The sequence below is a fragment of the Pogoniulus pusillus genome, chromosome 19 (genome assembly GCF_015220805.1).
Source record: "Pogoniulus pusillus isolate bPogPus1 chromosome 19, bPogPus1.pri, whole genome shotgun sequence".
In the NCBI taxonomy this organism is placed as follows: Eukaryota; Metazoa; Chordata; class Aves; order Piciformes; family Lybiidae; genus Pogoniulus; species Pogoniulus pusillus.
Window position 1 is genome coordinate 22,260,741 of NC_087282.1, and position 27,413 is coordinate 22,288,153.

At 45.3% G+C, this 27,413-nt stretch overlaps 1 protein-coding gene across 2 annotated transcripts in view; it reads right to left on the reverse strand.

Annotated features, from left to right (window-relative positions):
- Positions 1-19,481: 19,481 nt before the first annotated feature.
- Positions 19,482-27,413, reverse strand: part of LOC135184092 (gamma-aminobutyric acid receptor subunit beta-4) — an 83,555-nt gene continuing 75,623 nt past the window's right edge. The window contains exons 6-9 of one of the 2 annotated variants that reach the window (XM_064159607.1): positions 25,197-25,334; positions 23,481-23,633; positions 20,540-20,784; positions 19,482-20,043 (exon numbers count right to left, since the gene is read on the reverse strand). In XM_064159607.1, coding sequence (XP_064015677.1) covers positions 19,666-20,043; positions 20,540-20,784; positions 23,481-23,633; positions 25,197-25,334 — 914 coding nt within the window. In that variant the 3' untranslated portion in view covers positions 19,482-19,665. Of the gene's footprint in view, positions 20,044-20,527; positions 20,785-23,480; positions 23,634-25,196; positions 25,335-27,413 lie in introns of both variants that reach the window. The other variant, XM_064159606.1, reaches the window with a different exon arrangement.

The window sequence follows — 27,413 nt, forward strand, 5'->3', positions numbered from 1 at the left end:
CCAGCAAAGCTCATGAGAAGCACTGTTGTGATGAGAGAGTGAACATCACATTTTCATGTGGGGTGTACACATATCTGTGTCGCAGTGGGAGGGAGCTGAGGAGATTTTTGGACCAGAAACAGAATTACCAATAAACACAAATATTCAGCAATAATTAGTCATTTGCCTTTTCATTTCTCCAGAACCTTCATTTTTCACTTGAAACCTATTACCTGATTATGAACACTGAACAGCAGATTCCTTTGATTTACCTTCTGATAACAGGTTCCAGTAGTCACATTTCTGAGAGCTTGTCTTCATGACAGAAACATACTTCTTGTTTTCAAATGAAAACACAGCCCTGGATGCCTTCCCATGAATCAAAGAACATGTTGTTTTTTTTTGAAGAGGGACTTAGAACTAGGCTCATGATTAATTCACCAAATTAAATTAAACCAGTTGGCAACGCTGACTTAAAGTTGGCTCCTCTTCACTCGTCTGACTTCAAAATGGCAGAATGGATTTTGCTCAGACATCAGGGGGAAAAAAAGACAAAACAAAACAAACTTGTCTTTGGGAAAAGGAGTAGAGACTAGAAACAGAAATATGTGTCCTCATTGGTCACCCAGTGTTAAGCAGAAGCAGCGTCTTGCTGGTGGCTCTGCCTGCAGGTGCATGGCAGAGGAAAGATGTCTTGGTCAGCCCACAATGACATCCAGGTGCAGAGCCAAGCAGAAGTTCCTCCTCCAGAAGGAGTGTGACTGGTGGTGCTCAACAGAGTGCTGCCTTTCTGCCCCTCTCCTGAAGAAAGGCCCCACCTAGACCTACAGCACTCACCTTTAAACTGAGTATTTTAACAACTGGGCAGCAGCTCCTGTTGTGATCTTCACAGCTCCCCGAGGAGGGTGCAGCTCCTGTTGTGATCTTCACAGCTCCCCGAGGAGGGTGCAGCTCCTGTTGTGATCTTCACAGCTCCCCGAGGAGGGTGCAGCTCCTGTTGTGATCTTCACAGCTCCCCGAGGAGGGTGCAGCTCCACATAGCAACTGGAAGATGAATCAAATTGAAAATGTGCTCACATTCACCAATAAACCCACAGAGAATATACAGTGTGAGGATGTGGGTGGGTGAGGATGGATCTAACCTCACCATTGGGTAGATGCTAGATGGGCCATCTTGAAAGAGTACCACTGAGCTCTCTATCTTGCCACCAAAACGATGCCTTTTTCTACACAGGGAGAGGTTTTTTCCTGAATGCTTATACAGCAGAGATTTTAGACATGGGATATGAATAACACAGGCTAATATCTACCTCATCACAGGATAACAGGACCTCATCACAGGATAACAGGATGTCAGGAGTTGGAAGGGACTGCTGGAGACCTTCAAGTCCAATCCTCCTGCCAGAGGAGGACCATGGAATCTAGCACAGGTCACATAGGAAGACATCCAGACAGGTCTTGAAAGCCACCAGAGAAGGAGACTCCACAACCTCTCTGGGGAGTCTGTTCCAGTGCTCTGTGACCCTTATAGTACAGACATTCTTCCTCATGTTTAGGTGGATACTGTTAGTGCTGCTGAGGAAGAATTTTTTCCTTGTGAGGGTGACAGAGCACTGGCACAGGCTGCCCAGGGGGGTTGTGGAGCTTCCCTCTCTGGAGATATTCCAGAACCATCTGGATGTGTTCCAGTGTGACCTGCTCTGGGTGCTCCTCCTCTGGCAGTGGGGGCTGGACCAGATGAGCTTTCAAAGTCCCTTCCAGCCCCTGGCATTCTGTGATTCTATGATTCTATGACCTGTGCTTTCCAATTAGCCTTGCATGTTTACCTGACAACATCTCCTAAGAGTGGTGTGAGTGCCAGCTATGAACTGTTTGGCTGTCACGCAAGCACAGGGAAAAGGGCAATAAAATCTCTTTTTCCATACAGTGAGCACATGCTGAAGCCAGACCTTGTCACAGCAGCTCTTCTAAATCTTGGCTTAGGACCTGGCCTGTAAATACACAACACAGGCCACACAGGTAAATGTTCATTCCTAGAACTGAGACAGTGATACGAAATCCCTGTCTGAAGAAGCTGACATAAGTCACATTTTTAACCAGGAACTCCTCTGGATCTATTTGTCCAGCTACAGACCTTGCCACCATAATTTGTGCCTTCATTAACACAGTCTCACAGTCTCACAGTATCATCAGGGTTGGAAGAGACCTCACAGATCATCAAGTCCAACCCTTTACCACAGAGCTAAAGGCTAGACCATGGCACCAAGTGAAAAGCAGACTCCTGCAGCGTGCTTAGTATGATGTCAAAACTTCAGTGACTCCTGTTTAGCAAAGCTGGTACAGACCCTGACATGATGCTTGTCAGCAGTACCTGCTGCTGGGTTGGCTGACCCCAAGCACAGTAGCATCCTGCTGGTTTGTAGGAAGCAGGGTTTACAGATTTGTTTCTCCTTTCTTTGCCAAGCAGCCAAAGGCTTCAAACCTACCTGTTGTGAAGGAAGCAGGTCTTCAGTTTCATGAAGAAGGGCTTTTCAACTTGTCAGCAGATGTGTTCTGGGATGCTGAGTTACTTTTGCCTTGCTTTTGCAGCAGCCTGCCCAAACAGACGGTGCAGTGCTGGTAAAGCTCTGTCTTCCTTCACAGAACTTTTAGTGTAAGGAACAGAGTGACAGAACTGACTGGTGGAAGGGAATGAAGGCTGTCTCCAGGCTGTTTGTGACTGAACAGCTCCATTTGGGGAGGAAAAGTCCACGAGAGGGATTCAAGGTTGAATCCTCTGGCTGATACTGCATTTCCCACGGGCTGGGGAGAACACACGGAACAGTTAATATTTAAACTGTTGACACAGTGCCCGATTTAAGCAGCTGCTTCAGAGTCACCCTCGTTTGGAGAAGAATACTGTCTGGGGGAAAGCCACATGATCTAACCAGCAAGCACAAAATGTCTGGGCTCCCTCAAACCACATGCATAAGCTGCAGCTGAGTCGGCTCAGCTCGCTTCTGCATGCTAAGCAGAGGGTGACTTCCAAGGGCTTTTCAGCACAGGGCATAGGAGATAAGATTTCAGAAGGCAACTGGCTGGAAAATGTTTGCTGCTGCTGCTTATTTTTTCTCTCCCTCTTTGTTTTGTTGTTATTGTTTGTTTTTTTTTTTTCTTTTCCCTGCAAAAATCTTCATTTTCCCCCAAAACTGCAAAAAAATAAATAAATAAAGAAGCAAAGTCATGGTGATACAAATGAAATGCTTTTCAGCTGCCTCGAAAGAAAGGCCTTTATTTCATTTCAGGTTTAGCATCCACTTTGCTCTCAGGTTGTCTTGTTCCGAATTGCCCTCCCTCTGCCTCTGCCTGCCTTAAGTTAGTCAATGGAAACTCTGTCTGTGCAGGTCATATATAATTCATTCTTGGACATGGAAGGCTCCAAAAAGATAGCAATGAAAGGAAAAAAAGGAAAGCCTTTGGATGCAGAAGATTTTCACATGCAGTAAAGACATTAGTTTAAAAGGATTTCTGTTCTTTCTCAAGTTTTAGAGGCTAAATATTCCCATCAATGCATGACAGTTGGGAAAGCAATGTGCTAAACTCTACCTTGTTGCCACCCTCCAGACTTTGGGAGGTTGATCTGTAGTGGTATCTCCTACAAACAGAGTTGGCAGGGAGTGCATTGATATTCTTGCATGCTGTTATGCAAACTGATTTTGAGGAGTTCTTCTTTTCAGTGGCAAGAGAACTTCCAGAAGAAACCACTCTGAACACACTCTTCATGTTTGTGCAAACTTTGACTATCACCATTAAGTACTAAAGCCATTGAAAAGTTAGAGGGCCTTGGATGCTTGAATCACTTAAGGGCTTTTGAAAATCATAGGATGATAGAATCAACCAGGTTGGAAGAGACCTCCAAGATCATCCAGGCCAACCTAGCATCCAGGCCAACCTAGCATCCAGCCCTATCCAATCAACCAGACCATGGCACTAAGTGCCTCATCCAGGCTTTTCTTGAAGACCTCCAGAGATGGTAACTCCACCACCTCCCTGGGCAGCCCATTCCAACGCCAATCACTCTCTCTGCCAGGAACTTCCTCCTCACATCCAGCCTAGACCTCCCCCAGCACAACTTATACAATCATAGAATCATAGAATCAAGCAGGTTGGAAGAGACCTCCAAGATCATCCAGTCCAACCTAGCACCCAGCCCTAGCCAGTCAACTAGGCCAATGCACCGAGTGCCTCATCCAGTCACCTCTTGAACACCTCCAGGGATGGTGACTCCACCACCTCCCTGGACAGCCCATTCCAATGCCAGTCACTCTCTCTGGGAAGAACTTGAGAATGTTTCCCCTCATTCTATTGCTGGTTGCCTGGCAGAAGAGACCAACCCCCACCTGGCTACAGCCTCCCTTCAGGCAGTTATAGACAGCAATGAGGTCTGCCCTGAGCCTCCTCTTCTCCAGGCTAAACAGCCTCAGCTCCCCCAGCCTCTCCTCATAGGGTTTGTGTTCCAGGCCTTATGTGGAGCTCTGTCTTTATTTGGATATTGAAGAAGTTTTCCAGCACCATTAATGATAACAATTATTAACACAAAGACACCCCAAACCTTCCAGTATCCCAGCAGAGAGGTGGGCAGGTATGGAATTCAATGACATGCCTGTTGTTGCAAGCAGTGTAGCCCTACCTGGGCTTCCAGGATGTTTGGGTGTATACTGGTACCACTTACTAAGCATATAGTTTAATACAGCAAAACAGCTGAAATTCCAGTCTAGAGAAAATATTCTTCTTGAAAGGACAGAGAGCAGTTTTCTGGGGCCTGTGTGACCTGAAGATTGTCTCTGGATGTGAAGCAGTTTATTAGCACCTTATCCCTAGCTATGACTAGAAGAAACCATTAAAGCTTTTTCTCTGTTTGCAGTATGAGATCTTACCGTGGAAACTCGGGGGACAACAGATTAAACAGAAGAGAACAGGAGGGTTAGGTGAGATTAACAGGGCTAAAATCTCCTTTCAAATTAAATGAGATGGCAAAATGAGTTTTTCCAGCAGCTAAACATAAACACAGTTATCTGTAATAAAATGAGTGCAGGAGGAGACAGAGCATCACAGAAGCTCTCCAGAATGGCAGGTTAGCAGGAACTGTAACTCACCATCACAGCTTGAAAATATCTCCACTGTGCTGCTCACCTATGGTCTGTTATTGCATCACTTAAGCATAAACACAGCAGATACCATCCACTTGCTATTTGCTACGAAAGAATTGGCTTTTACTGTTTTGATTAAAGGAAAAAGCCTCTTTAACTTTCAGCACTTTGGTGAGACTGAGACTCTCAAGAGTTTGGATATCTAGGACAGAGCACTGGTTGCCTAGCTCACATGCTAGGTTTTGAAAGGCAAATATGGGGTCAGTGGGAAGGAGGTCCAAAAAGAGAGTGCAGCAGTGCTCTCAGGGTCTCCTCGCTGTTGGCAGCTGTGTCATGAAGGGGCAGCTGCTCAGCTCAGCAGGATTTAGGGGCTTTTAAAAACAAGAACCACCCTAATGGCTGGTGAAGATAGTTAGAAGCTGAGTTGTTATATCTGAAGGAAGTAAAGCAATGGGTTTATATTATATATACACTTCAGTGGAAAAAAAAATCCAGAGGCAAAGAAGAAATCATTCTCCCATCACCTTCCAAGCACCTGACAGTCAGTTTGCTGAACAGGTGATGGCTCCAGACAGTGTTCAAGAGGGAAACAAGGACTGGGTCTCAAATGTTGAATGCTGAATGCATTCCTAGCAAGAGTTTTTCTAACTTTTCATTCTAGCACACACACTGATCTCACTGGCAGTAGGCCTCAGCTGGGAAGAAATACAGGTACCTGGATACCCAGGTGAAGCATATCCAGCAGGGTAAATGCTCCTATTTTCCTGCCTGAGTGTGGAGGATGCAGCATTTTTCTGCTTCAGAGATGCAGAGGTGGCCCCATGACTGGCAAGCCAGTTTCCAGCATCCCACCAGCATCTCTGGACTTCTATTTTCCCCTGTATTTTTAAATCTTAGATGTATGCTGGCAGTGTAAAGCCACAGAAGTGAGGAGTATATCAAGCCGTGACGAACACAGCCTGGATGGGGCATGGGCACCTAGCACAGCTATGGCGAGGGACTTTGGGGTGGTAACATTGCTTTGCATGACAGAGAAATGGAGGCTCAAAGCCATCTTCCTCCTTTCTCATGTGTTTGTAGCTGACCATGAATCCCACTTCCCTAACAGCATCCCCTCTGTGCCCCCTCAGCCAGGCAGTGAGTGGCTCCACCACCCTGTAGCAGCCCAGTGACTCACTGCCTTTGCCCGTTCAGCAGCAGCTGTCCAGGCAGCCTGCCTGGCACATCCAAAAAACCCCCAGATTACTTCACAAGGCCAAGGCTTTTAAACTTTTAAGAAGAAATTTGGGAGCTGAAGCCTCAGCCTGTTAGCATGAAATACCTCAATGTCTTCCTCTAAGTGCATCCATCATTTCTGAAAATGCTCTTGTCTAATCCACTTTTCGTTAGCATGGCAAAGTGCTCTATAAAGTACTTTATTTACTTGTGGGAGTAGGGCTCCAGAGCTTTGGAAAATGTAATCTCTGATCTTTGCTCCTCAAATTCAGGGTGAGTTACCTGATGGTGGAAAAAGAGCACTGAGGATTTATTCTAATTTTCCCCTGTGCTCTAGGTAGTGTCATAGAGCTTGGATGTGTTCCAGCTCTCAGCTCAACCCACCAGACAGCATGGATACACAGAAAGCTTTCCTTAAGTCTTAGCAAAGTCCTTTGGATGTGTATTTCAAGTGCAATCACTGCAGCTATATTTAAAGCTAAGGACAAGTTTGAGGGCTCTAGATGGTAAGGTTGATATCACAGAATCATAGAATCAACCAGGTTGGAAGAGACCTCCAAGATCATCCAGTCCAACCTAGCACCCAGCCCTATCCAGTCAACCAGACCATGGCACTAAGTGCCTCAGCCAGGCTTTGCTTGAACACCTCCAGGGACGGTGACTCCACCACCTCCCTGGGCAGCCCATTCCAATGCCAATCACTCTCTCTGGCAACAATTTCCTCCTAACATCCATGCTAGACCTACCCCAGCACAACTTGAGACTCTGTCCCCTTGTTCTGTTGCTGGTTGCCTGGCAGAAGAGACCAACCCCACCTGGCTACAGCCTCCCTTCAGGTAGTTGTAGACAGCAATGAGATCTGCCCTGAGCCTTCTCTTCTCCAGGCTGCACACCCCCAGCTCCCTCAGCCTCTCCTCACAGGTCTGTGCTCCAGGCCTCTCACCAGCTTTGTTGCCCTTCTCTGGACACCTTCCAGTATCTCAACATCTCTCTTGATATGCTTTTCAGAGGCCAGTAATGTAGATTTGACCTAAATACAGCGCCTTGAAAATGGGAGGATGTAAGAACATTCAAACCAGCAGAGAAAAAGTTGAGTATTTCTCCTTTAAAGGCTGTATTTTACAAGTATTATTTTTGTTCTGGGTAGGGGGAGGAGGAGGAGGGTAAGGAAGAAAAGAAAGAAAAGAAAAAGAAAGAAAGAAAAAAGGCCAACCCAAAAGCCCAAGGAAGATTCCTAACCAATTAATAATTAACAGTGTTCAAGTACATTTATGTTCACGTACAGCATCTGCTTAAAAAAAATAGTTGGGTTTTTTTGGTGTTTTAACATCTTTTTACCAAAAAGGAAGGAAGGAAAGGAAAGGAAAGGAAAGGAAAGGAAAGGAAAGGAAAGGAAAGGAAAGGAAAGGAAAGGAAAGGAAAGGAAAGGAAAGGAAAGGAAAGGAAAGGAAAGGAAAGGAAAGGAAAGGAAAGGAAAGGAAAGGAAAGGAAAGGAAAGGAAAGGAAAGGAAAGGAAAGGAAAGGAAAGGAAAGGAAAGGAAAGGAAAGGAAAGGAAAGGAAAGGAAAGGAGAAAGGCAGGCAAGGCAAGGTGGAAGGAAGGAAGGAAGGAAGGAAGGAAGGAAGGAAGGAAGGAAGGAAGGAAGGAAGGAAGGAAGGAAGAAAGAAAGAAAGAAAGAAAGAAAGAAAGAAAGAAAGAAAGAAAGAAAGAAAGAAAGAAAGAAAGAAAGAAAGAAAGAAAGAAAGAAAGAAAGAAAAAAAGAAAGAAAGAAAGGAAAGAAGGAAAGGAAAGGAAAGGAAAGGAAAGGAAAGGAAAGGAAAGGAAAGGAAAGGAAAGGAAAGGAAAGGAAAGGAAAGGAAAGGAAAGGAAAGGAAAGGAAAGGAAAGGAAAGGAAAGGAAAGGAAAGGAAAGGAAAGGAAAGGAAAGGAAAGGAAAGGAAAGGAAAGGAAAGGAAAGGGAAAAGGAAAGGAAAGGGAAAAGGAAAGGAAAGGGAAAAGGAAAGGAAAGGGAAAAGGAAAGGAAAGGAGAAAGGCAGGCAAGGCAAAGTGGATGGAAGGAAGGAAGGAAGGAAGGAAGGAAGAAAGAAAGAAAGAAAGAAAGAAAGAAAGAAAGAAAGAAAGAAAGAAAGAAAGAAAGAAAGAAAAGAAGAAAGAAAGAAAAAGAAAGAAATAAAGAAGAAGAAGAAAGAAAGAAAGAAAAAGAAAGAAAGAAAGAAAGAAAGAAAGAAAGAAAGAAAGAAAGAAAGAAAGAAAGAAAGAAAGAAAGAAAGAAAGAAAGAAAGAAGGAAGGAAGGAAAGAAAAGCAAGAGAGAGAGCTAAGAAATGAAGGTACAGATGACATTATTTTGGCACTGGAACGGACCATTTTTAAAAACATTACTTGTTAGTATTTATAATGGTTTGTACAAAACTGTAAACTGTTTTCAAGCTTCTGTTGTTGGTTTTGTTTTGTTTGTTTGTTTCACTTTTGCTCATCATCACCTTTCAAAAACTGCCAAGGCAGGAACGGAAATCGCCCAAAGGAAAACCCAAAAGAGAGCAACGCAAGCAACTCTCCTTGCCCCCCTTTCCCAGCTTCCCCTCCCTGCCCTTCTGCCCGCTCGCCTCTAAAAGACGATAGGGGAGGCAGTTTTTGAAAGCACCTGGCAGTAACTGGTGAGGAAACTCCTCCCGGGAGCCCTCCTGCGGCACAGCCTGGGCTGCGGCGCCTCTCCCATGGACACAGGACGGCTCTGAGAGCAGAAAGTGCCCCCCACCAATCGCACCTTCCCACCTCCCCAGCAGACAAAGATGGCTCTTTAGGTCATTTTAGTTTATTTCTTTGTTGTTGCTTTCTGGTTTTTTTCCCTTTTTTTTCCCTCCTCCTTCCCCCCCCCCCCCCCCCCCCCTTTTCCCCCCCACTTTTTTTCCCTTTTTCCCTCTTTACCCCCCCCCCTTTTTCCCCCTTTTTTTCCCCATTTCCCCCCTTTTTTCTCTTTTCCCCCTTTTTTTCTCCTTTTTCCCCCATTTCCCCCTTTTTTCTCTTTTTTTATTTTTCCTTTTTTTGTCTTTTTTCCCCATTTCCCCTTTTTTAATCTTTTGTCTCATTTTTCACTTTTTCATCTTTTTTCCCTTTTTTCTCTTTTTTCCCCTTTTTCCCTTTTTTCTCTTTTTTCCCCTTTTTTCCCTTTTTTCCCTTTTTTCTTTTTCCCTTTTTCCCCCCTTTTTCTATTTTTTCCCTTTTTTTCCTTTTTTCTCTTTTTTCTTTTTCCCTTTTTTCTCTTTTTTTTCTTTTTTCCATTTTTTTTCTTTTTTTTTTCTTTTTCACAATTTTTCCTCTTTTTTTCTTTTCCCCCTTTTATCTTTTCTTTTTTTCCCTTTTCCCTTTATTTCTTCATTTCCCCCCCTTTTTTTTCATACAAAAATGTCTACCTCTAAATCACTTTGCTAGAAACATTATTTTTTTTTCTTTCCTTTTTTTTCCCCTCCCCCTCCCCTCATTTTTTTTATTTTTAAATTTTTTTTTTTTTTTTACATTAGTTAAAGCAGAATCTGCTTTTGTGAAAAAAGACAAGGATCAAGGTCTTCATTTCATGCAGAAAAATGCAAATTAAAGATCATAAAAATGGGTGGTTTGTTCTGGTTTCTTTTTTTTTGTTGTTGTTGTTGTCATTTTGTTGTTTTTTTTTCCTTTTTTTTTGTTTTGTTTGTGTTTTGTTTGTGTTTTTCCTGGGTTGTTGTTGGTTTTTTTTTTGTTAACACTGTACAGGATGCAACGCAGCCACTCAGAGTATGTTAAAGATGGTTCACAGAAGTCCTTTTGATGGCACACATTGACATTGACACTGATCTCCCTGTCCTGTTGTCGCTGTTGTCCAGTTAGTTGTCTGAATTTCAGGCCACGTGAGGTGTCCCCAGTCAGAGAAGAGGTCGATGCTGCGGTGGCTTTGAGAAGAAGATGGGTGGGTGCAGTTTGGGAGGATGATAGACTGACATAAATGGTCTGGATTTTCCTGGGGAAGATGCCCTGGCATTAGAGGGGTTTGCCTTGGTACCTCTCGGCGTAACGCTCCTGCAGCAAGCAGGCGGTGCGAGGGCATCTGTCCTTCAGCAGCCAGGTTCTCTTCCCAAAGGGGAGGTGATTCCACACACAGACACTGTTATTGTGACATGCCAGCAAACAGAAAGGAAAGGTACCACAGACTGAACAATGGTCCTGCTACCGGGGTCACGCGTACTTGCCAAGGGGTGGGATAGTTCAGGGGAACCCTGGAGGCTTCCCTTTATTCTCAGGCTTTTGCATGTTCTTCTCCAGCACCTAGCTATTTGTCTTTCCACATGTCAGCAGCTCTTCTCTGTGGCAACTGCTGAGCCTTTCTAGAGGGGTTGCTCACTAAGAATCTTCCCTTTCGGCTTGCCAAGCACATTGAGCCCAACCCAGTGAAGCTGTCAGACCTAGGCATGATTTTAAGATGCACAGTCGGCAGGTCAGCTCCTGTGCTTAGACCTGAGCAAGGGATGGGTCTTTCCAAAACTGGGGCATTATATGGGATTAATCTCACCACGCTCCTCTGCTCTGCTTGCCTCTTTCTTGTTTCAGTGCAATTGAAATGGGACAGAGGGGAAGGTCGAAGAGAGAGGATGAGGTCAACCCCATCTCCCTTGGTAACCTCTTCCTCCACCATCATCTAGCTTTGGCAGGGGCTGAAATTCAGGGATTTCTGACCCATCTCTGCCTGTGAGAGACTCTGGGACAAGTATCCCTTTTCTTTGCTGCCAAATTCATGGGCCACAAGGCTGGTGACATCCCTAACAACAGCCTGGACACTGCACTAACGAAAGATATATTCCTGTTCAATGAACCTTTTAATAAGTCCCCAGATGTCCCCAGATGTCCCAGAGGCAGGTAGCACAGTAGTCTCCGGAATCTGAGGTCTTGTGAGCCACTGTTTCTGGAGAAAGCAGGTTAAGCATCACCAGCTAGTCCAGCACCAGGTCTCTCCTGAGGTGCCCCTCCTGCTTGGCTTCCCGTTTGGCACATCATGACATTGCACAATAGCCACCATTGTAGTGAAGAATTATCTGTACACCTCCTGCACTCATCACTGAGACCTGGTCTCACTGGGAATGGGCATTCCCTTGGAAAGATTTGTGCCCACAGCAGTACAGGCTCCACTGCCCTGGGTGCTGGCAGGAGATGGTGATGAGAAGGAAAAGACCAACAAAATGCAGCATTCCCTACAGGTAAAACCAGAGGCACCTGCTCAGTGCCTAATGGGATTAAGAGAGCCCATCCCAGCAGAGGGCTAAGCATCTGTCAGGGAAGAGGCAGTGCCAGTCTGTTTCTCTGCAGAGAAGAGTTGAGATCAGCAACAGAGAGGAATTCCTCTGCTGACCTGAGACAGGGTGTCCCTGATGCTGAGAAACAGGCCATCAGCCCTCATCATTACAACAATGGCTGTTACCTTTTCCTTCCTCCATGGCTTAGCTTTCCCAGAGTGTTGGTCATCAAGCCCTCTCCACTGGGCTCAGCAGTGCCAGGGTTACCTGGGCAGCATAAGTCACAAAGCAGCATACCAGTGAAGCACACCACAGTCAAAGACATGTCCAGAGGGGTGGTAAAGTCAGTGAAAAGGCCTTTGACCTTCCTATCTGGACACTCTGCTCACTGGATGCCCAGTTACATCCCAAGCAAGACCTGGACTCAGGGTATGACTAAGGCAATTAACCCCTGCACTGCCTGGCATCATTCATCTGGCATAACACTGAGATCTGGCAGGCATGAGCTTTTATAGGAAGCAAACCAATACCAACCTATGCTCAAAACAAATTCTGGAGAAGAAATCATCACCCTCCTCCAAAAAAAAAAGTTGCTGACCAGTGTGCTATCTCATCCTCTCTGGGGGAAAAGTCTGCCTGTAGAGATGCCAAGCTCAGCCTGTGCAAATGACACAATGTGCAGACCTGTATCATAAATGGGATCTGCCCCCTTCATCATACATACAATGATTTGCTTTTTCCCAATATGTGTATGTGGCACTGATGAGTTCTGGCTGTCTTAGATGGGAGCAGGCAGCTCACAACATGGAGCTGAGAGCAGGAGGTTTGGGATGGTTTGTGTCTTTTGTCTCTTGTGGGGATGATGACAGCATAAGCTTCTTGGAGCAAGAGAGTGCATTTTGTTTCAGGATTTTCTAGTACAGAGCACAACAGGGTACAGGAGCTTATGCTCTCTCAAGCCCTCCTCGCTTTGTCTCTGCAAAACACCTGTCCTTGCTTGCCCACCAGTCCTACTTGGCCTGCTCCTCAGCAGAAATAGCTGAATTAAGGCTGTGTGCCTGCACAATACTGATGCACTCCAGCTGGAGTGGCAGCTGCAGCAGAGAGAAGCCTCACTGCTGAAGAATGGCCTTTCCTAAGAGGAACAAGCTTTCCTCTGCTGTCTTCCATAATAAGTTTGTTTCTTTCAGCCTCTCTGCAGGAATACAAACAGCTCAACATTCATCTGCCCAAGTGCAAAAAAAAGAAGCCAGGACTTGCCCCACCGAGGCAAGACTCTGGATTTCCATAGCAATAAACATAAGACATGCAGGTAGTTTATCAGATTAGTTTTTACCCTTTACACTCCTCAGAGTTCAGAGCGTGGATTGTGACATAGAGGGTTACCCACATGTCTCAGACCCACTACCATCATCATCCTTGCCATTGCCTGTCACTCATTTCTGCAGAGTAGAAGCTGCCTGAAGCCAGGTGTTCCTCAGTCTAAATTCAATCACTGCCCTGCACTTGAGCCCCCTCCTTTGTAATTCCAGCCTTCTGTTGAAGAATTTGGCTCTGCAAGGCCATGGCCACTAAAACAGATAACTAAGACCCCTGCTTTGCACTTTTTTATCCAAACCCATCCTTCACTAACAGCCAGAAACTTACAGACAGGGTTCTGTTGAATTGCAAAAGGTCTTAAGATAAATCTTTCCACATGGATGGCTTTCTCCTCTGAGTAGCTGGGCATCTCCCAGCACTTACCACCCTACACTAAGTCACAGGGTGAAAAGCAGCAGTAGTAACAAAAGCTTCTCAAAGGAAGTTCAGGCTTACATTGCCTTTATTCCATCTGCATTACCTCATTCCTGCAAGTATTACCCAATCTCATCTTCTTCCCCTTCACTACATCCCAAGATACAGTAAGGCATAGTGCAGGCTGGCTGTCCAGAAGGGATCATGTGCACAGATGAGTCTAACACAAAGCCTCCAGCCATTGGCCTCAGGGACAGTGGGATCAAACACTGAACAGTTACTTACATACCATCCCTTCCTCATCTACTGTCCACCTTTTCTGTACTGTGCTTGGAGGTGGATCAGGGAGCCAACCCTAAGGTCACCATGCTAGTGGGCTGTGTAAGCACAGACACAGGTTTGTCTTCCAAACTCCTGTGGGCAAAGTCTGAGAAATGTCTTAAAGGATTGGCCTGGAGGACGCTGCTTCATTGCACTTGTCACCTTTCAGCTATTCTTTACTTCTGAATATACAGAACTGCTTTTTTCTTGGTTCACATCAAGACATCAGCAATAAAACACCTTTTTGTTTTTCTTTTTTTCTTCTTCTTCTTCTTCAAAAAAAAAAAAACCACCCCCAAAATAAAACAAAAATAAAACCTAAGCCCCAACACTATATACATCTTCTCCCCAGTCTCCTCTCTCCTCCCTCCCTCCCACCCTTCGTCCCTCCCAGCATCTGTGTTAGGTCCTGCTTCCAACACACAGGTTTCACTTCTCTCACCCAATCCATACCCCCCCAACTCGATTTCCATGTCTACAGCAAAGACATCCTGCTCTGCTTGGTAAGCCAAATCTCACCTCCAAGAAAGCACTTGGCAACCTGCATGGCATTTCTTACCCATTTGGCTCTGAGCTCTATCCTGGTGTCAGGGCAGAGCCATTGCTGCAGCTTGGCACGGTGGTTCTCCCGTGTGCACCTCAGCCCAGCTCCTACAACATTGTCTACATGCAAATGATTGTCCCTGCCTAAAGGGACTGAGCTCATACTGATGGCATTGCACCATGGATCTCCCCTTTGTTTTCCTCATTCCTGACCTCTCCATCTCTCAGAGGCCACAGTCTGCCCACTGGAGACTGCTGCCATGGCTGGGTTTCTTTGAGTGCTGCCTGCAGCTGCACCCAGCCTGACTCAGTGGAGGTCTCCAGTTTTCAATACTCTAGTCCCTTCAAGCCTGCTGTATTGCACATATGTTTTTCACCATCTCTCTCTTATTTGCTCTGCTTCTGGAGTCAGAGCTCTCTCCCACCACCACCACCCTCTTCCTCATACCACCCAATAAGATTTCAGTAACCACTTTCCCTAAAGCCACTGTCCTCTGATCTGCAGCTCCAGAGGTTTCTCTTCTGCCTAATAACAGCTCAGAGATTGAAAACCTCTTTCTTTCTCCTCCCCACAAAAAAAACCCAAACCAACCAAACAACAAAACCAACACCCTTCCCCACCCCTTATCTCCTTCTGTCAGAGCCTTTGGAGCACATCTGGTCAAACAGACCAGCCAGATCAGTTCTCTGCATGGCTCTCTTTCTGGGGAGTGGATGTGCTGTCCATTGGACAGAGGAAGTGCCAAGCCTTGGCAGGTTCCCTACTTATTTGCAAGACATAAGCTGCTGGCATGGTGTCAGATGTGCATGCAAGAAAGCTGAATGCCAGTTAAGACCTACAGTCCTGCTTGTTTCATGCACTGTGAAGTTATCCTATGTACACTATGGGCTGGTTTATGCTTGAAGACATGAATATAAAGTCTACACTGGCCTTTTACCTTAGTAATCAAAGCTTTACTTTTGCCTATGAATAGCAGGGGTTTGCTACCAGGGCTCTTATTTTCCTCTTTTGCTTTTTCTCTCATTCTCCTTTCAGGTCTTAATAGTCAAGGTGAAAGGTGGTTAGGAGGGGGGACAGGTAGGATTACAGTCCCAAGGTCCTAGTTCCTAAAGGTCCCTGAGTGACAGCACTCTACAGTATCAGAAAACGAAGTGATAGAGCTGCATTGGCCATGTATGTCCTGAGAGAGATTCCATTTATATTCCTTCTCCTCCTTCTCCTCCTCCATAGGCTGTTAGGCATGAGAAAGGTGCAAAACCTTCTTCCCCAGCCCAGCTCCCTCATTACAGTCTTTGCTAATAAACACAGGCCAGCAAGCTGTAATCTTGAGCTAAGCTGCAAACAAACCAAGCCTCATTCAGAACTGCCTTCTGCACCGCTGCAGTGGAAGTCAGAAGTTCTGCTTTTGAACAGCACTCTCACTCTTTCCCTTTCCTCTTTCTTGAAGAGCAGACACACAAGCTGCAGCATGGAAGCTCCCTCCTCCTCTCTGGTAACACAAGCTTTGTACTCAGGGCATGAGAGGTTCATGCCTTTCTTTTCTTTATGCTTGTGATGGCTTGAAATCTCTGAGCCTTCAGTATGATTAAAATGTCCTTCATTTGCCCTGCACTGTCTCCTTTCTGGATCACTGGACCTCAAAATGAGACATAGGTTTGTTTCTTTTCCTAGGGGCAGACACAGACAGCTAGAGAGAGAGAAGATGGAGGTGCCACCTTGGTGATGAAGGAGGACATGTCTAAAGTTCTTCAGCATTCCTCCCTCATCCCTGTATGGAACCACATTTCCTGCTACTCATGTGGCTCACAGGACACTCGATTGTTCTCCAGCACTCTGCCTCACCACCAGAAATTATAAGGCAGTTCCTGAACTGTGAAAAGTCCTGACTGCACACTCTTTGGCAAAGATTGTTGTGTAGGACCAAATAGTCCAGATGTCTGGGCATACTAAGACTGACTCTATGAAGTAAAACAGAACTGGTGATACCAGGTCAGAAACATTCAGAGTAAAACAGATGACCTCTGATAAGAAAGAGAACTCAGTCAACAGAGAACTGAGGTAATAGCAAAGGACTCTGTTTCCCAGTCCCAGCAGGTTAAGAAATGAGCTGAGCCTTTTCCCAGGAAACCTTTTGGATTGTCACTATGAAATTCTGGGCTCGGTCTCTGACTGAAGTCTCAGATATTAAACACAATCTCCTTCTGTCTGATCTCCAGCTGCTGGAGGAGGTCAGCCGATACCCCACTCGGTGTGGGCACACCCAAGCAACAAAGAGCTTAGGTGAGTTTTGTATCATCCATGTCCTGCTGCCCCTCTGGTCTTTGGAACCAGCTGAGAGACCTCAGGTGTCTATCTTCTACCACACATCTGTTAGGTTTTTACTACAACTATCACATTACTGGAGTGCCTGAGTCATCTCCCTCAGCTTCATAACTTTTTACCATGTGGCCATTCTTAACAGTCTCCAATCTTCATAGTCTGCCTTTTTTCCCCCTTTCAATCATTCTGATTGCCCTTTGCACTGCAATCATATAGATAAAGGCTGTTTAGATACTTTACTTAATCATCAATCAGCTGGTTAGACTCTTCTTGAAAACTGAACCTGCTGATAGGCAACCTCCCTCTGGGAGCTACAGTCATCTGACATGCATCTATCCACCTACATTATGCTGCTGATGTCATAAAACATAACTTTACAACTTCCATTTAAACATTTAAAAGCCACTTCTAAACAGTCTGCCACTAGAAAGTGTAACTTTCTCTCTTGGCCAAGCTTTAACTTCCCTGCTGCGTATTGAGGAGGCAAAACTCCCCAGTTCAGCCCTAGTCCTGTTGTCCAGGCTCTTGTTGCTATACAGAACCATCTAGACCATAAACTGCAGTAACAGGGAAAGCTCATTTCAACAGCATTGCTCTTGAGTGACTTCTGCAGGGCAGCTGGGAGTGTAAGCCTGACTTAACCATTGTGCTAAAACCTTGGTGAGTCCAGGAAGGCCTGAACTGAATGTGTGCATCCTTGAAGATGATAGAGGGAGACAGAGGTTGGGGGAGATTGAGAAGGATGGATGCTCTAACTATGGTTAGGATTCTGTCAGTAGAAAATGCATAAGACACATCACTGATATAAAAGTAACAACACTTATTACTCTGATAAGCCTCTATTCTGCTTCACCCAAGTCAAGACAGACCTTTCCATGACTTCAGTGTTACTAAGTCAGGCTTGTAGGAATTCACATTTTCATAGTAATGTGCAGACAGAAATTAGTGAATGAGCAAGATGTGAATTAGTGGCATCTGTCATCTGGAAACCAGGAGTTTCCCTAGTCTCAGAGGATCACTCTGCTCTTCCAAGTGATGAGAATCAAGGAAAAGGGAAGAGAATGACAGCAGAAAAATAAGGGATGGTTGGGTTCAGGGCAGTGTATGCATTTTTGTGTCTGGCATAGAAAATCCTCCATCAGCTAAAAACAAGGTTCTCATCATTCCTCCAGGAATGGCAGGATGGCCCTAGGGTTAAGTTTTGCACTTGTGAATTCATTGTTTTCATGGCTTTTGTTCATTTTATAAAGGAGACTACCAATCGTTAGTGATTGCCAAAGTGGCCAAGAATTCAGTGGTTTCCCTGAAAGTCACTGGCTCCTTTGGAAAAGTTGACCTCAATGTCCAAGGCCAAGTTACTCTTCCATACATTTGCAATGAGCGCCTGTGGATGGAAGCTGCTACAGACTGAGAGGCTTCCATAAGCACTGACAAAAGCAATAATTTCATTGCAGTTCTCACCCTGACCAGTCTCTGAAAACCATTGACTTCCCGTGGGATGATGCTTCATGGAACTCTACTGCATCCTTAGTCACATCTTCTGCAAGAAGGGACACAGGGTGCTCTTTACTTTACAGTCTTCATGTACTAACAGACCTAGAGCAAAGCCTAATCAGAGGGTGGCAGTCCACCATTTGCTTCTGAACTTCTTAGGAAAGGGGATAGTTCTTATTTCCAGAGTTTTTCATCCTGAAGCACAACAAAATGGCATCCACCCTTTCCTGCATCTTGCCATAAGCTGTGGTCACTCAGCAGGGTGGAGCGTGAAGTCCCTTATCTGGCACAAAGAACAGGTGGACGAGGAGGAAGAGCTGAGTTTCAAGAGTCGTACAACTGCTTTTCTCCCCCAGTCTCAGTAAGAAAGATGTGGGGTGGGAATGATTAGGAACAACCCCTCCCTTCAGGACTGAATCAGATCAGTCTACTAAATAATAACAGTGAGCAGCAGCACTGTCCTCTTGCTGATCCCCAAAGCCCTCTCTCCCCTCATCAAGTATATATTTGCACAATCTACCTCCCCAGCTCCATCTCTCTACTACAAGCCAGGACCTCAACCTCCAGCCTCACCAAGTTGCAAGGAGAAAACAAAACCCTGCTCTTCTCCCCCAAAACACTGCCAGCTAAATGCCATCTGCATTTTCATTCTACAAAAGGCATTACAAACCCCCCCCCCTCACAAAACATGCCTGTACACACACATTCATGTCTACACACATGTGCACACACACACACACACACACACACACACTCACACAGCTTGCAAACTCCTGAAGGTGGTAAAAGGCAAATTGCAAATATGCCTTTGATTTTGTTAAGCTCCCCCCTCCCCTATAACCCCACATCACCCCTTCCCTTCCAGATAATTGCCTTGGCCTCCCCTCCCCTTCCCAGCTCTTCCAAAATAAATATTACTTTTATTTGTTGATTTAAAAGATTCTTTTAGGCTTGTAAGCAAAAGAGAGGGAGGGAGGGAGGGGGGAAAAAAAAATCTCCTAGCATGAGAATGGAACTCCACCACCTCATGAATCCATGAAAGAATAAACATGATGGGTTAAGAACAGTGATAGCAGGAAGAGTAAAAAATAGCTGTATCATGAGAAAGATGAAATTCAGTAGTGAAATGGAAGGGAGGATAGCACATTAGTAAGCACAGCCAGAGATAACCTATCGCCCCCACCAACTTTCGACTCAGTTTCTTCCCATTTCCCTCCCCCTCTTATTTTTCATCTTTTCTTGGGTTAGGGGGGAGGGTTTGTGGTTTGGTTTTTTGTTTGTTGTGGGTTTTTTCCTGTTTTTTTTCCTGTCATTTTTTCCTATTTTTTTTTTATGTTGGTGGTTTTCTTTCTTTTTTTTTTTTTTTCTTTTCCTTGTCACAATGATTTAAATCCTTCAGCAGGAAACCAAAATCAAGGCAAACACATCCCTCCCTGAAACAAACCCCCCCCTCCCTTGTACCCTTCATCTCCCTTACCCCCCCCCCCCCACACACATACTCCATGGTTCTACATGTGCTGAAAAGAGAACGGTAAGCTTAGAATAAACCTAATGGATCAAAGGAATAAATGATAATGATAGCAAAGAGTAAAACCCAAACCCAAAAGACCACAACACTCCTGTGTTGTCATTGTCTGAGTGTCTGTCCCTATCTCTCTGGGAGGCTGCAGGCATCAATTTACATAGTACAACCAGTAAACAAGGTTGAAGAATCCAAAGGTGATTGGAAAAATGATTCGTGACCACTTGTCAATGGTGCTGACATCTGTCAGGTCTGGGATTTTGAGCTTCAGCTTAGACGACCGCCGGCGCAGACGGCAGTTGGCACGGTTGCGGGCTGCAGCGTGGTGGGTCAGGGGGACGTGGCGGTCCAGGGTTGGGTGGTGACCAAATCCATCCCGAGAGGCCAGCTGCTTGCGAAACTGGATTCCTGAGCCTTCAAAGGACATGACAGAGTTTCGAGAGTCGCCAACGCTGCTCATCATGTCTGTGGCCAGAAGCTCATTGTTCATCTCCAGAGTGCTGAGGAGGATGTTACCGTAAGGGTCGACCTAAAACAGGGAAGACAGAGAGAAAGGTAGCAGGGATGTCCTGTTTGCACAGATTCACACTGTCGGGGATGATTCTGAACTGGACTCCGTCTAACAGTAGCACTGATTGGTCTGTTTATGAGCTCTGAACCTGGACTTCTGCATGTGAAAGTGTTGTTCAGTGATGCTGGAGTTGAAGGGCTAGCCACATGTGCTTGCAGTAAATATTTGAGCTGAGTAGTGTGATTCTGCCAACACAGTAGGACCAAAAGCCACAAGAGTGCTTTTGGGTACGCCTGGTCCATGCAAGAGCATGGTCCTGATGAGGCTGGCATGAGGATGATGACGAAATGATCAAGGAGAAAAGATCCCCAGTAATTACAAGCAAGGGGAACTGGAGTTCATGTCTCATGACGAGGAGAAAGGCTGCTCCACAGCTCACCCAGCACCAAATGAACGGTGGAGAGTCTGAATTCTCCTGCCACAATGAATGAAGGGGACAAACCTGCTCTCTCACCCTCTTCTCCTCATAACGGTGGCGCTCGTTGTTGGCCTTGCTGATCCGTTCGCTCTGTTTCTTTTGCTGCCGAGGGCCTCTCCCAAAGAATATGTAGTTGACAAAGGCATACTCCAGGAGTGCCAGGAACACAAAGACAAAGCAGCCCATGAGGTACACATCAATAGCCTTGACGTAGGGGATCTTGGGGAGAGTCTCTCGCAGATGAGTGTTGATGGTAGTCATTGTAAGTACAGTGGTGACCCCTGTAAGGAAAGGGTAGGTGCTCTGTTACTCTCAGCTTCGCCATCTCTCCTTGCAGCTGAACAGCTTCAGGAGGGATGGGAGCAGTGCAACTGGGAAGAAAACTGATTATTCTAAGCCCAGCTGACCAGTGAAAATTGTTGCAGAAAACAAACCACTTGTCAGCAGTAGGGAAAATTGCCAAAGTTGAATATCGTCAGGATGATCTGGATCGGTATCCTTTGGACCTTGGTTCTTTAAGTCCTCTTCAGTCCCCCTTTTTCTTTTCCCTCAATGTGGTAGGAAATACTCAGTTTTGCTCCCAGTTTCATAACCTCTTTTCCTCTCTTTTTTTCCACTTCAAGAACTCATCAGGCTTCCCTGCATGCCACTGAATGCCTTAGTGTCCTTATCGTGACTTTATAACCTGCTGTCTTTCCAATGCCATGAACAGGAGAAAGAGCAAAGAGATTCTCTATCATGGTGGCTTTCTTTGAGTACCTCATGGACTTTAGTCTGCATCCTTAACCTCATGAATTCCCATCTTCCTCCCACCAGCTTTACCACTCATTATTTCAGCCATCTGCTCACAATCCTCCATTGGTTCTCATGCTTTCCTTTTTAGGTCTGATCACATTTCCTACATCTTAAGCAAACATTTCTTGGCTTAATTGATACCTTTTCCCCCCTTCCATTCAAGTCTCCAAGAGCCTGGTGCACCATGGTTCCTCTTCCACCTTTGGTACTCTGTGATTTCTTCCCAGCCTCTTCTTTTCTCTGGACTGAGTGGCCTCAGGTAGGCCTGTTTGACAGTTTTCTGCTAGCTTCAAAAAGATGGCAATGAACCTTCATGCTTCTTTCGATGGCAGTAACTTTTTCTATCCAACCTAGTCTTCTTTTCTCACTAGCTTAGCTGTCCTGCTTTTCTTACTACCTTGCTGATATCCTTTTCTTCTAGTGTCTCTCCTTCTCATCTCTCTGTCGGAAGCTCTCTTAGGCTTCAGGACCTTAATTTGCTCTTCTCATTCCTGCCCTGCCTCTCCAGTGAGGACTCTCTGTGCATCATAGACCTCTGCTCCTCCTGTTTCCCTTTCACCCTCATTGTGTCGTTAGCGTCATTCCTGATAAAAGATTTACAGAACTGATAGTCTGCAGTTCACAGAAGAGTAAATAGAAAGGAGATATATTTATATACATACAGTATATTACATTGTCTATATTTAGACAGTAGTCTAAATATCCAGAAATCTGGGACAAAGAAAGGGAGAATAGAATCTTCTCTGCATCCCCATTGTGAACTGGCCAAATTGCAATGGTGACTTAGGACAGAGACAAAGAAAAGCTTTTTGACTGTGAGAGCAGGTAAATCCGGAGAGAAAGTGCCCAGAGGAGAATGTGAAGTCTTCTTTGGAGCTTTTTAAGGACAAGTTAGATAGAGAGCTGTCAGGAGCAGTTTAGGGAGAGCCGTTCCAGTTCTGATCTACAATGTTTTTCTTCTGTCTTCTCCTTTGAACCCAGATGTCAGCAGAAATTCAACAGCTGTTCATCTCATGTCCACCCTTCTGCTTGTACTTTTACTGTGCCAGCAACGTCTGCCATGGTCTCTTTTTCTTCTCTCACTGATTATACTCTTGTCAACGCAACTTACCTTTTTAATTTACCATGTTGTTCGCTCCCTGTCTCCCTGCCACAGCCTCTCCAAGCAATTTCAACCAAATAATCTCTGCTCTGATTCTCTCCAAACTCTGTTTTCTCCTAGACCTACTTTAAGCTTCCAATCTTTTCTGTAAGACTCAGGCTCTACCTGTGCTCCACTGCATCTCTGAGCCTTTCCCACACATAGATTAAATCCTTCTCCTTCCTTGGCTCTCTTACCTCCTCTGGACTTTTTCTCCTGTTTCACAGCCCCATTCTCAGTCATCCTCCCCATTTCTCCTATTCCTTCTTCAAAATCTTCATCTGCAATCCACCTCCACTTTCCTTCTGCTGCTTAAAAGACCTCATTTTTAATTCTTACAGGAAAACATTCTTATTTACATGCTCAAGAACTTGGACTTTAACTACTGTCCCACATAGTGCCATGGTTATGAAGGTCTTCAGCTACTGGGCCCTAAGTTTGCTGGAAGTGTGCAGTGCTCCTTCCTTTATTATTTCCATCTTTTAGCCATTCACTCACCATTCTTACCATCCTTTGGCCACTCATCATTAGCCTTTATCATCCAACTAACTGGTCCCAACACATCTATCAGCCAAGAGGGGTCCAAATTTCACTTCTTAGTAAGGCAAGTACAAAGCAGATTGCAGTAATCAATAGACTCATGACATGGTTGAGAAGCTGTGGCCATTTATGCTGTTGTTACAGAGTTTAAACTTGCATCCACAGAAATTTATGGCAGAACTGATTCTTATGCTACAGATTCAAGCATGGAAAGTACTGATACCACTGAAAAATGCTAACAAAAAAAGTAGCTCTTCTAGCTGAAAATTTGAAGTGTGTTGCCAGAAAAAATGTCCCCCTCCTTGGGACAACAGGCTTGGCCAGCCTATGTGATTTGCTTATCTGCTACTTCATAAAGGAAAAGGTGTTTTATTTCTTACAGCTGTCCTCACTGACATCCTGCAGTACTTCATAAAGGAAAAGGTGTTTTATTTCTTACAGCTGTCCTCACTGACATCCTGCAGTACCCTGCAAAAACACAGCTGGTGAGAAGGTACCTACCCAGTGCCACTCGTGCAGCAGAAGCATCATAATTGATCCAGAAGGAAACCCAGGACAGGATGGTGATGAGAATAGATGGCATGTAAGTCTGCAGGATGAAGTAACCAATGTTCCTTTTAATCCGGAAACTCAAGGATAAGCGCAGATATGAACCTGTCAATGAGATAGTAAAGGCAGATGAGAGGAGGGCAAAGCTGAATTTGTGGTAAGAGCTTAGGTTTGGTAGAGATAATTTCTTTGGAAATTGTTGTCAAGAGGCAGGGATAATGAGAAATCTGTCTTGTTTTCCTCATTTGGTTTTGCAGACTCATCAGGTTTTGGAAGGAGGCTCTTCAGAGTCTGCTCAGTTGATTCAGAACATTAAGCGGAAAGGAAACTATGTGAGTTGCATTGTTTTATCAGACACCATGGGAGAATGACTGTTCAGTGCTGGAACTGCTGTTGTGGGGCATGTCATTTGAGACAGGTTTACAAGGGAGACTTTAACCCTGAATCTGGGTGCAGTGAGATGATTTTCCAGTCTTTCATGTCTAGCTTTTCCTCCAAACAGCAATCAAGATCTGAACCATATTTTTCCCATGCTGTTCTAAAAATGGGTTATAGGCAGACTGGGCAAATTCATATGCAAATAGAGTACTGCTAGGTAATCTGTAGGGTTTATTTCTCCAAGTTGTTGCAACTTCCCCCTAATCCTTCAGTAAACCTAATGGGGATAATTATGACAATAAGTACTTCTGGAGTTCTTCCACTGGAGCAGGGGCATCTTCACTTTACTGTGAAACAAAGTCCAAGTCATTCTTCCTTCCCACCTCCAACCCTTAGGCAACACAGCAGCCTGAAACATGGGTGCAGTCGTGGGTTGGCAGCTAAAGTAACAAAACACCAGTTTGTAGTGATCAGGAAGTAGACTAGGAAGAAGGAATTTAGGTTCTCTCACCCTTATGTGCATCTGCATAGACTGAACACTGCATTTCACCAATCTCTTTTAAAAAAACCTCTTACCTATTTAGACAGCAAACTTCTTTTGGAGAAAAGCTGCCTCTTGTGGGTCTCCAGATTACCTTCGCATCAGACCCTGCTCCTAGCACGCCCCCTGAGGCACCATGGTAACAACATCACCATCTGCCACCATCACTGGAAGACTCAGGCTGTGATTTCATGACATTTCAAAAACTGTCCTATTTAACAGGTGTGTGACACTTTGCTTTGGCAGTGAACTTCACAACAGATCAAAGTAAAGACAGCAACCAAAATCCAAACCTCTCTAATTTTCCAACTGGCAGCATGTGAATTGTCCAAGTTATTCTCTCCAGATCTTTTTATTGCTGTGTACAGATGGGATTGCATAATTTCATAAACCACTTGCTTTTTAGCTGAGTCTTCTGCTTACTATTGCACATATATTAGCTTCAAGAGCCAGTTGCAAAGCACATAAAAATAAGATAAAGGCTGACAACCTTCTAAAGAGGTTCTGTTTTGAGCTCCCTCGGTGTTTTGACTAAGAAATTCAAACAACTGCAGCAAAAAAAAAGATCCTGTAAGTCTCTGAAGAGAAGCACTTGATGGGCAGAGAGGATACCACTTTTCCAGAGGCACAACATCCAAACCTGAAGCCTGGATCCTAAGTTAATGCCTCAGAATCTGAATCAGAAGAACCACGTTGATGTTGATCAGAATGTTTGCACATTCCATTGCATGCCTTCAACAGAAACTCACCAGTGGTGAAGACCACTTCCCTGCTGACCAGCCTCTGCTCAATAATGGTGAACTGGGGCAGTTCCAGCACCTCCATCCCCGTGACAGCAGAATCATTTCCTTGCCAGAAGAAGACAATGTCATCAACCGTGTAACCATCTGCAGAGATGAAGCACAGAGAGAGAACTAAGCTGAAAAGATGAAGCAGATGACACCCCCATTTTCACCAAGGTGATCTGGAAGAGGATTCAGAGGGAAGCCCACATCCTCAGACAGCAAGCACAGCCCCTCCCTGCTGATGTCCTGCTCTTGTTCAGCTGAGCTTGGCAGAACAGCACTCAGGAGAAGAGGAAAAAATTGGTCAGAACTCCCACTTCAGGCTAGAATTCAGGAGAAAAAGGTGAGAACTGGCCTGCCAAGCCTTGGCTTGCGTTATATAACCTCCATGGCTGACATGCCAGCAACTCGTGCATCAGAAGCCTCCGTCAAATGCACCAAACACGGTGTTTTGCTGTTTAAAAGCTGCAGCCTCTCGCCAGAAGGGGGAGAAGGCACAATACCTTCTGCTGGCCGCTGTGCTAACAGAGCAGCTACGTACCGCGAAGTCCCAGGGAGAAAAAGATTTGCAGCACAAGTTGAACAGAAATTTGGACAGCAAAGCACCTCCCTCTTCTAAGTACTCTCAGTCAAAATTGGGAGCAGAGAAGTGGACAGTCTCTGAGATCAGGGACTGCTTTTACTGAGTGCTGACCGAAAAGAGCAGCAACCAGAGCAGACAGCAATGGAAGTTAGGCTGGTGACAAATACTCATTCCTTATATTTCAGGGTAACAGAATTGCTAACCCAGCCGAGGGTATACAGCCTTTTACTTTAACCCCTAACTATATATGCCAGACAGGGCTGCACAGGCTGGAAATGCTGAGGAGCCCAAAGTCACAGTCAAAGGATGATCCTATGATCAAGCAGGTTGGAAGAGACCTCCAAGCTCATCCAGTCCAACCTAGCACCCAGCCCTATCCAGCCATCTAGACCACGGCACTAAGTGCCTCATCCAGCCTTTCCTTGAACACCTCCTTAGATGCTTCAGCCTCATAGAGAATGAGGCCCAGGGAACAAAATCATGCAGCCCCCTTCCCATCAGTGTGGTGTTCACAGTCCTGCTCATTGTGAGGGCAAGGACTCATCTCCACTTGAAAACTAACACCACTTGTGGCAAGCTGGGTTTTGAAGCACTGTGACTGTTGCTGCACAAGGAGTGGTCTGTTACTCTAAGCAAAGTGCAGAGCTGTGCACCTCTGTGTGCAGAGAAGCAGTAAGATATGTACGGACTTTGGTACAGCATGGTGCAGGGCTTCCTTTAGAGCATGAACTTTACCTGTCCCCACAGACAGCTTTCATTCACAGCTTGCTCTGCAGCACGTCAGCCTGCCTTATCCACAAGCCTTCCCAGCAAGAAAGGCAGTTGTCTAGCAAAAACCAGCAAGGCTGACATCTATTAGGGACTGCTGCCACTAAAACCATCACCAGTGTATAAGTGGGATCAGAGGAATGAGAAGCTGTTGAATGTATCACAGAAGAGAAATTATTTTACTTAGCCTTAGGGGCCAAGGGTTACCCCAGATCAGAACTGAACCTCTGAGGATAGTGTCATCCTGCAGGTCCTGAGTGGACAGAGCTAAGCAACCCGCTATGATCTCATAGCTGACCCTGCTTTGAGCTGTGGGCTGGACTAGAGACACCCTGAGGTGTCTTCCCAAACTGAATTATTTGATGACTGTGTAGTCTCCAAGCCCACATCCTGCACTCTCAGTCATTACTGTGCTTATTCATAGGCGATAAAAAATAATAGAAACCTTCCAAATGCCATGCCAGATCTGCTTCTGACATAAATCAGCTAAGCCAGAGCCTCCCCCCATGGCAGTAAATTGGCAAAGCAGCCACAGACCTGCAAAGATTCAGGACCCTTAAGTTATCATCTCATCTGCTGCAGACACTGCAGTGTCAGGGGCTGCTGCATTGTCTCGTGCACCCCAGGAACTGGAGTCTGCATCTGGCTGCAGCATCCCTCCGGGAGCACTGACTCCAAGGGTAGAAAGAAGCAAGAAACAGTCAGGTCCCTCTCTCCTCGCGGTAGTTGATTCCAGGGCCTCAGAGTCTCCTGAAGCTAAAAATACTGTGTGCATTTGAATTCATCTGGATTAGCCTTCCCAACTCTGATGGCTGCTCTGAAGTTTCCTA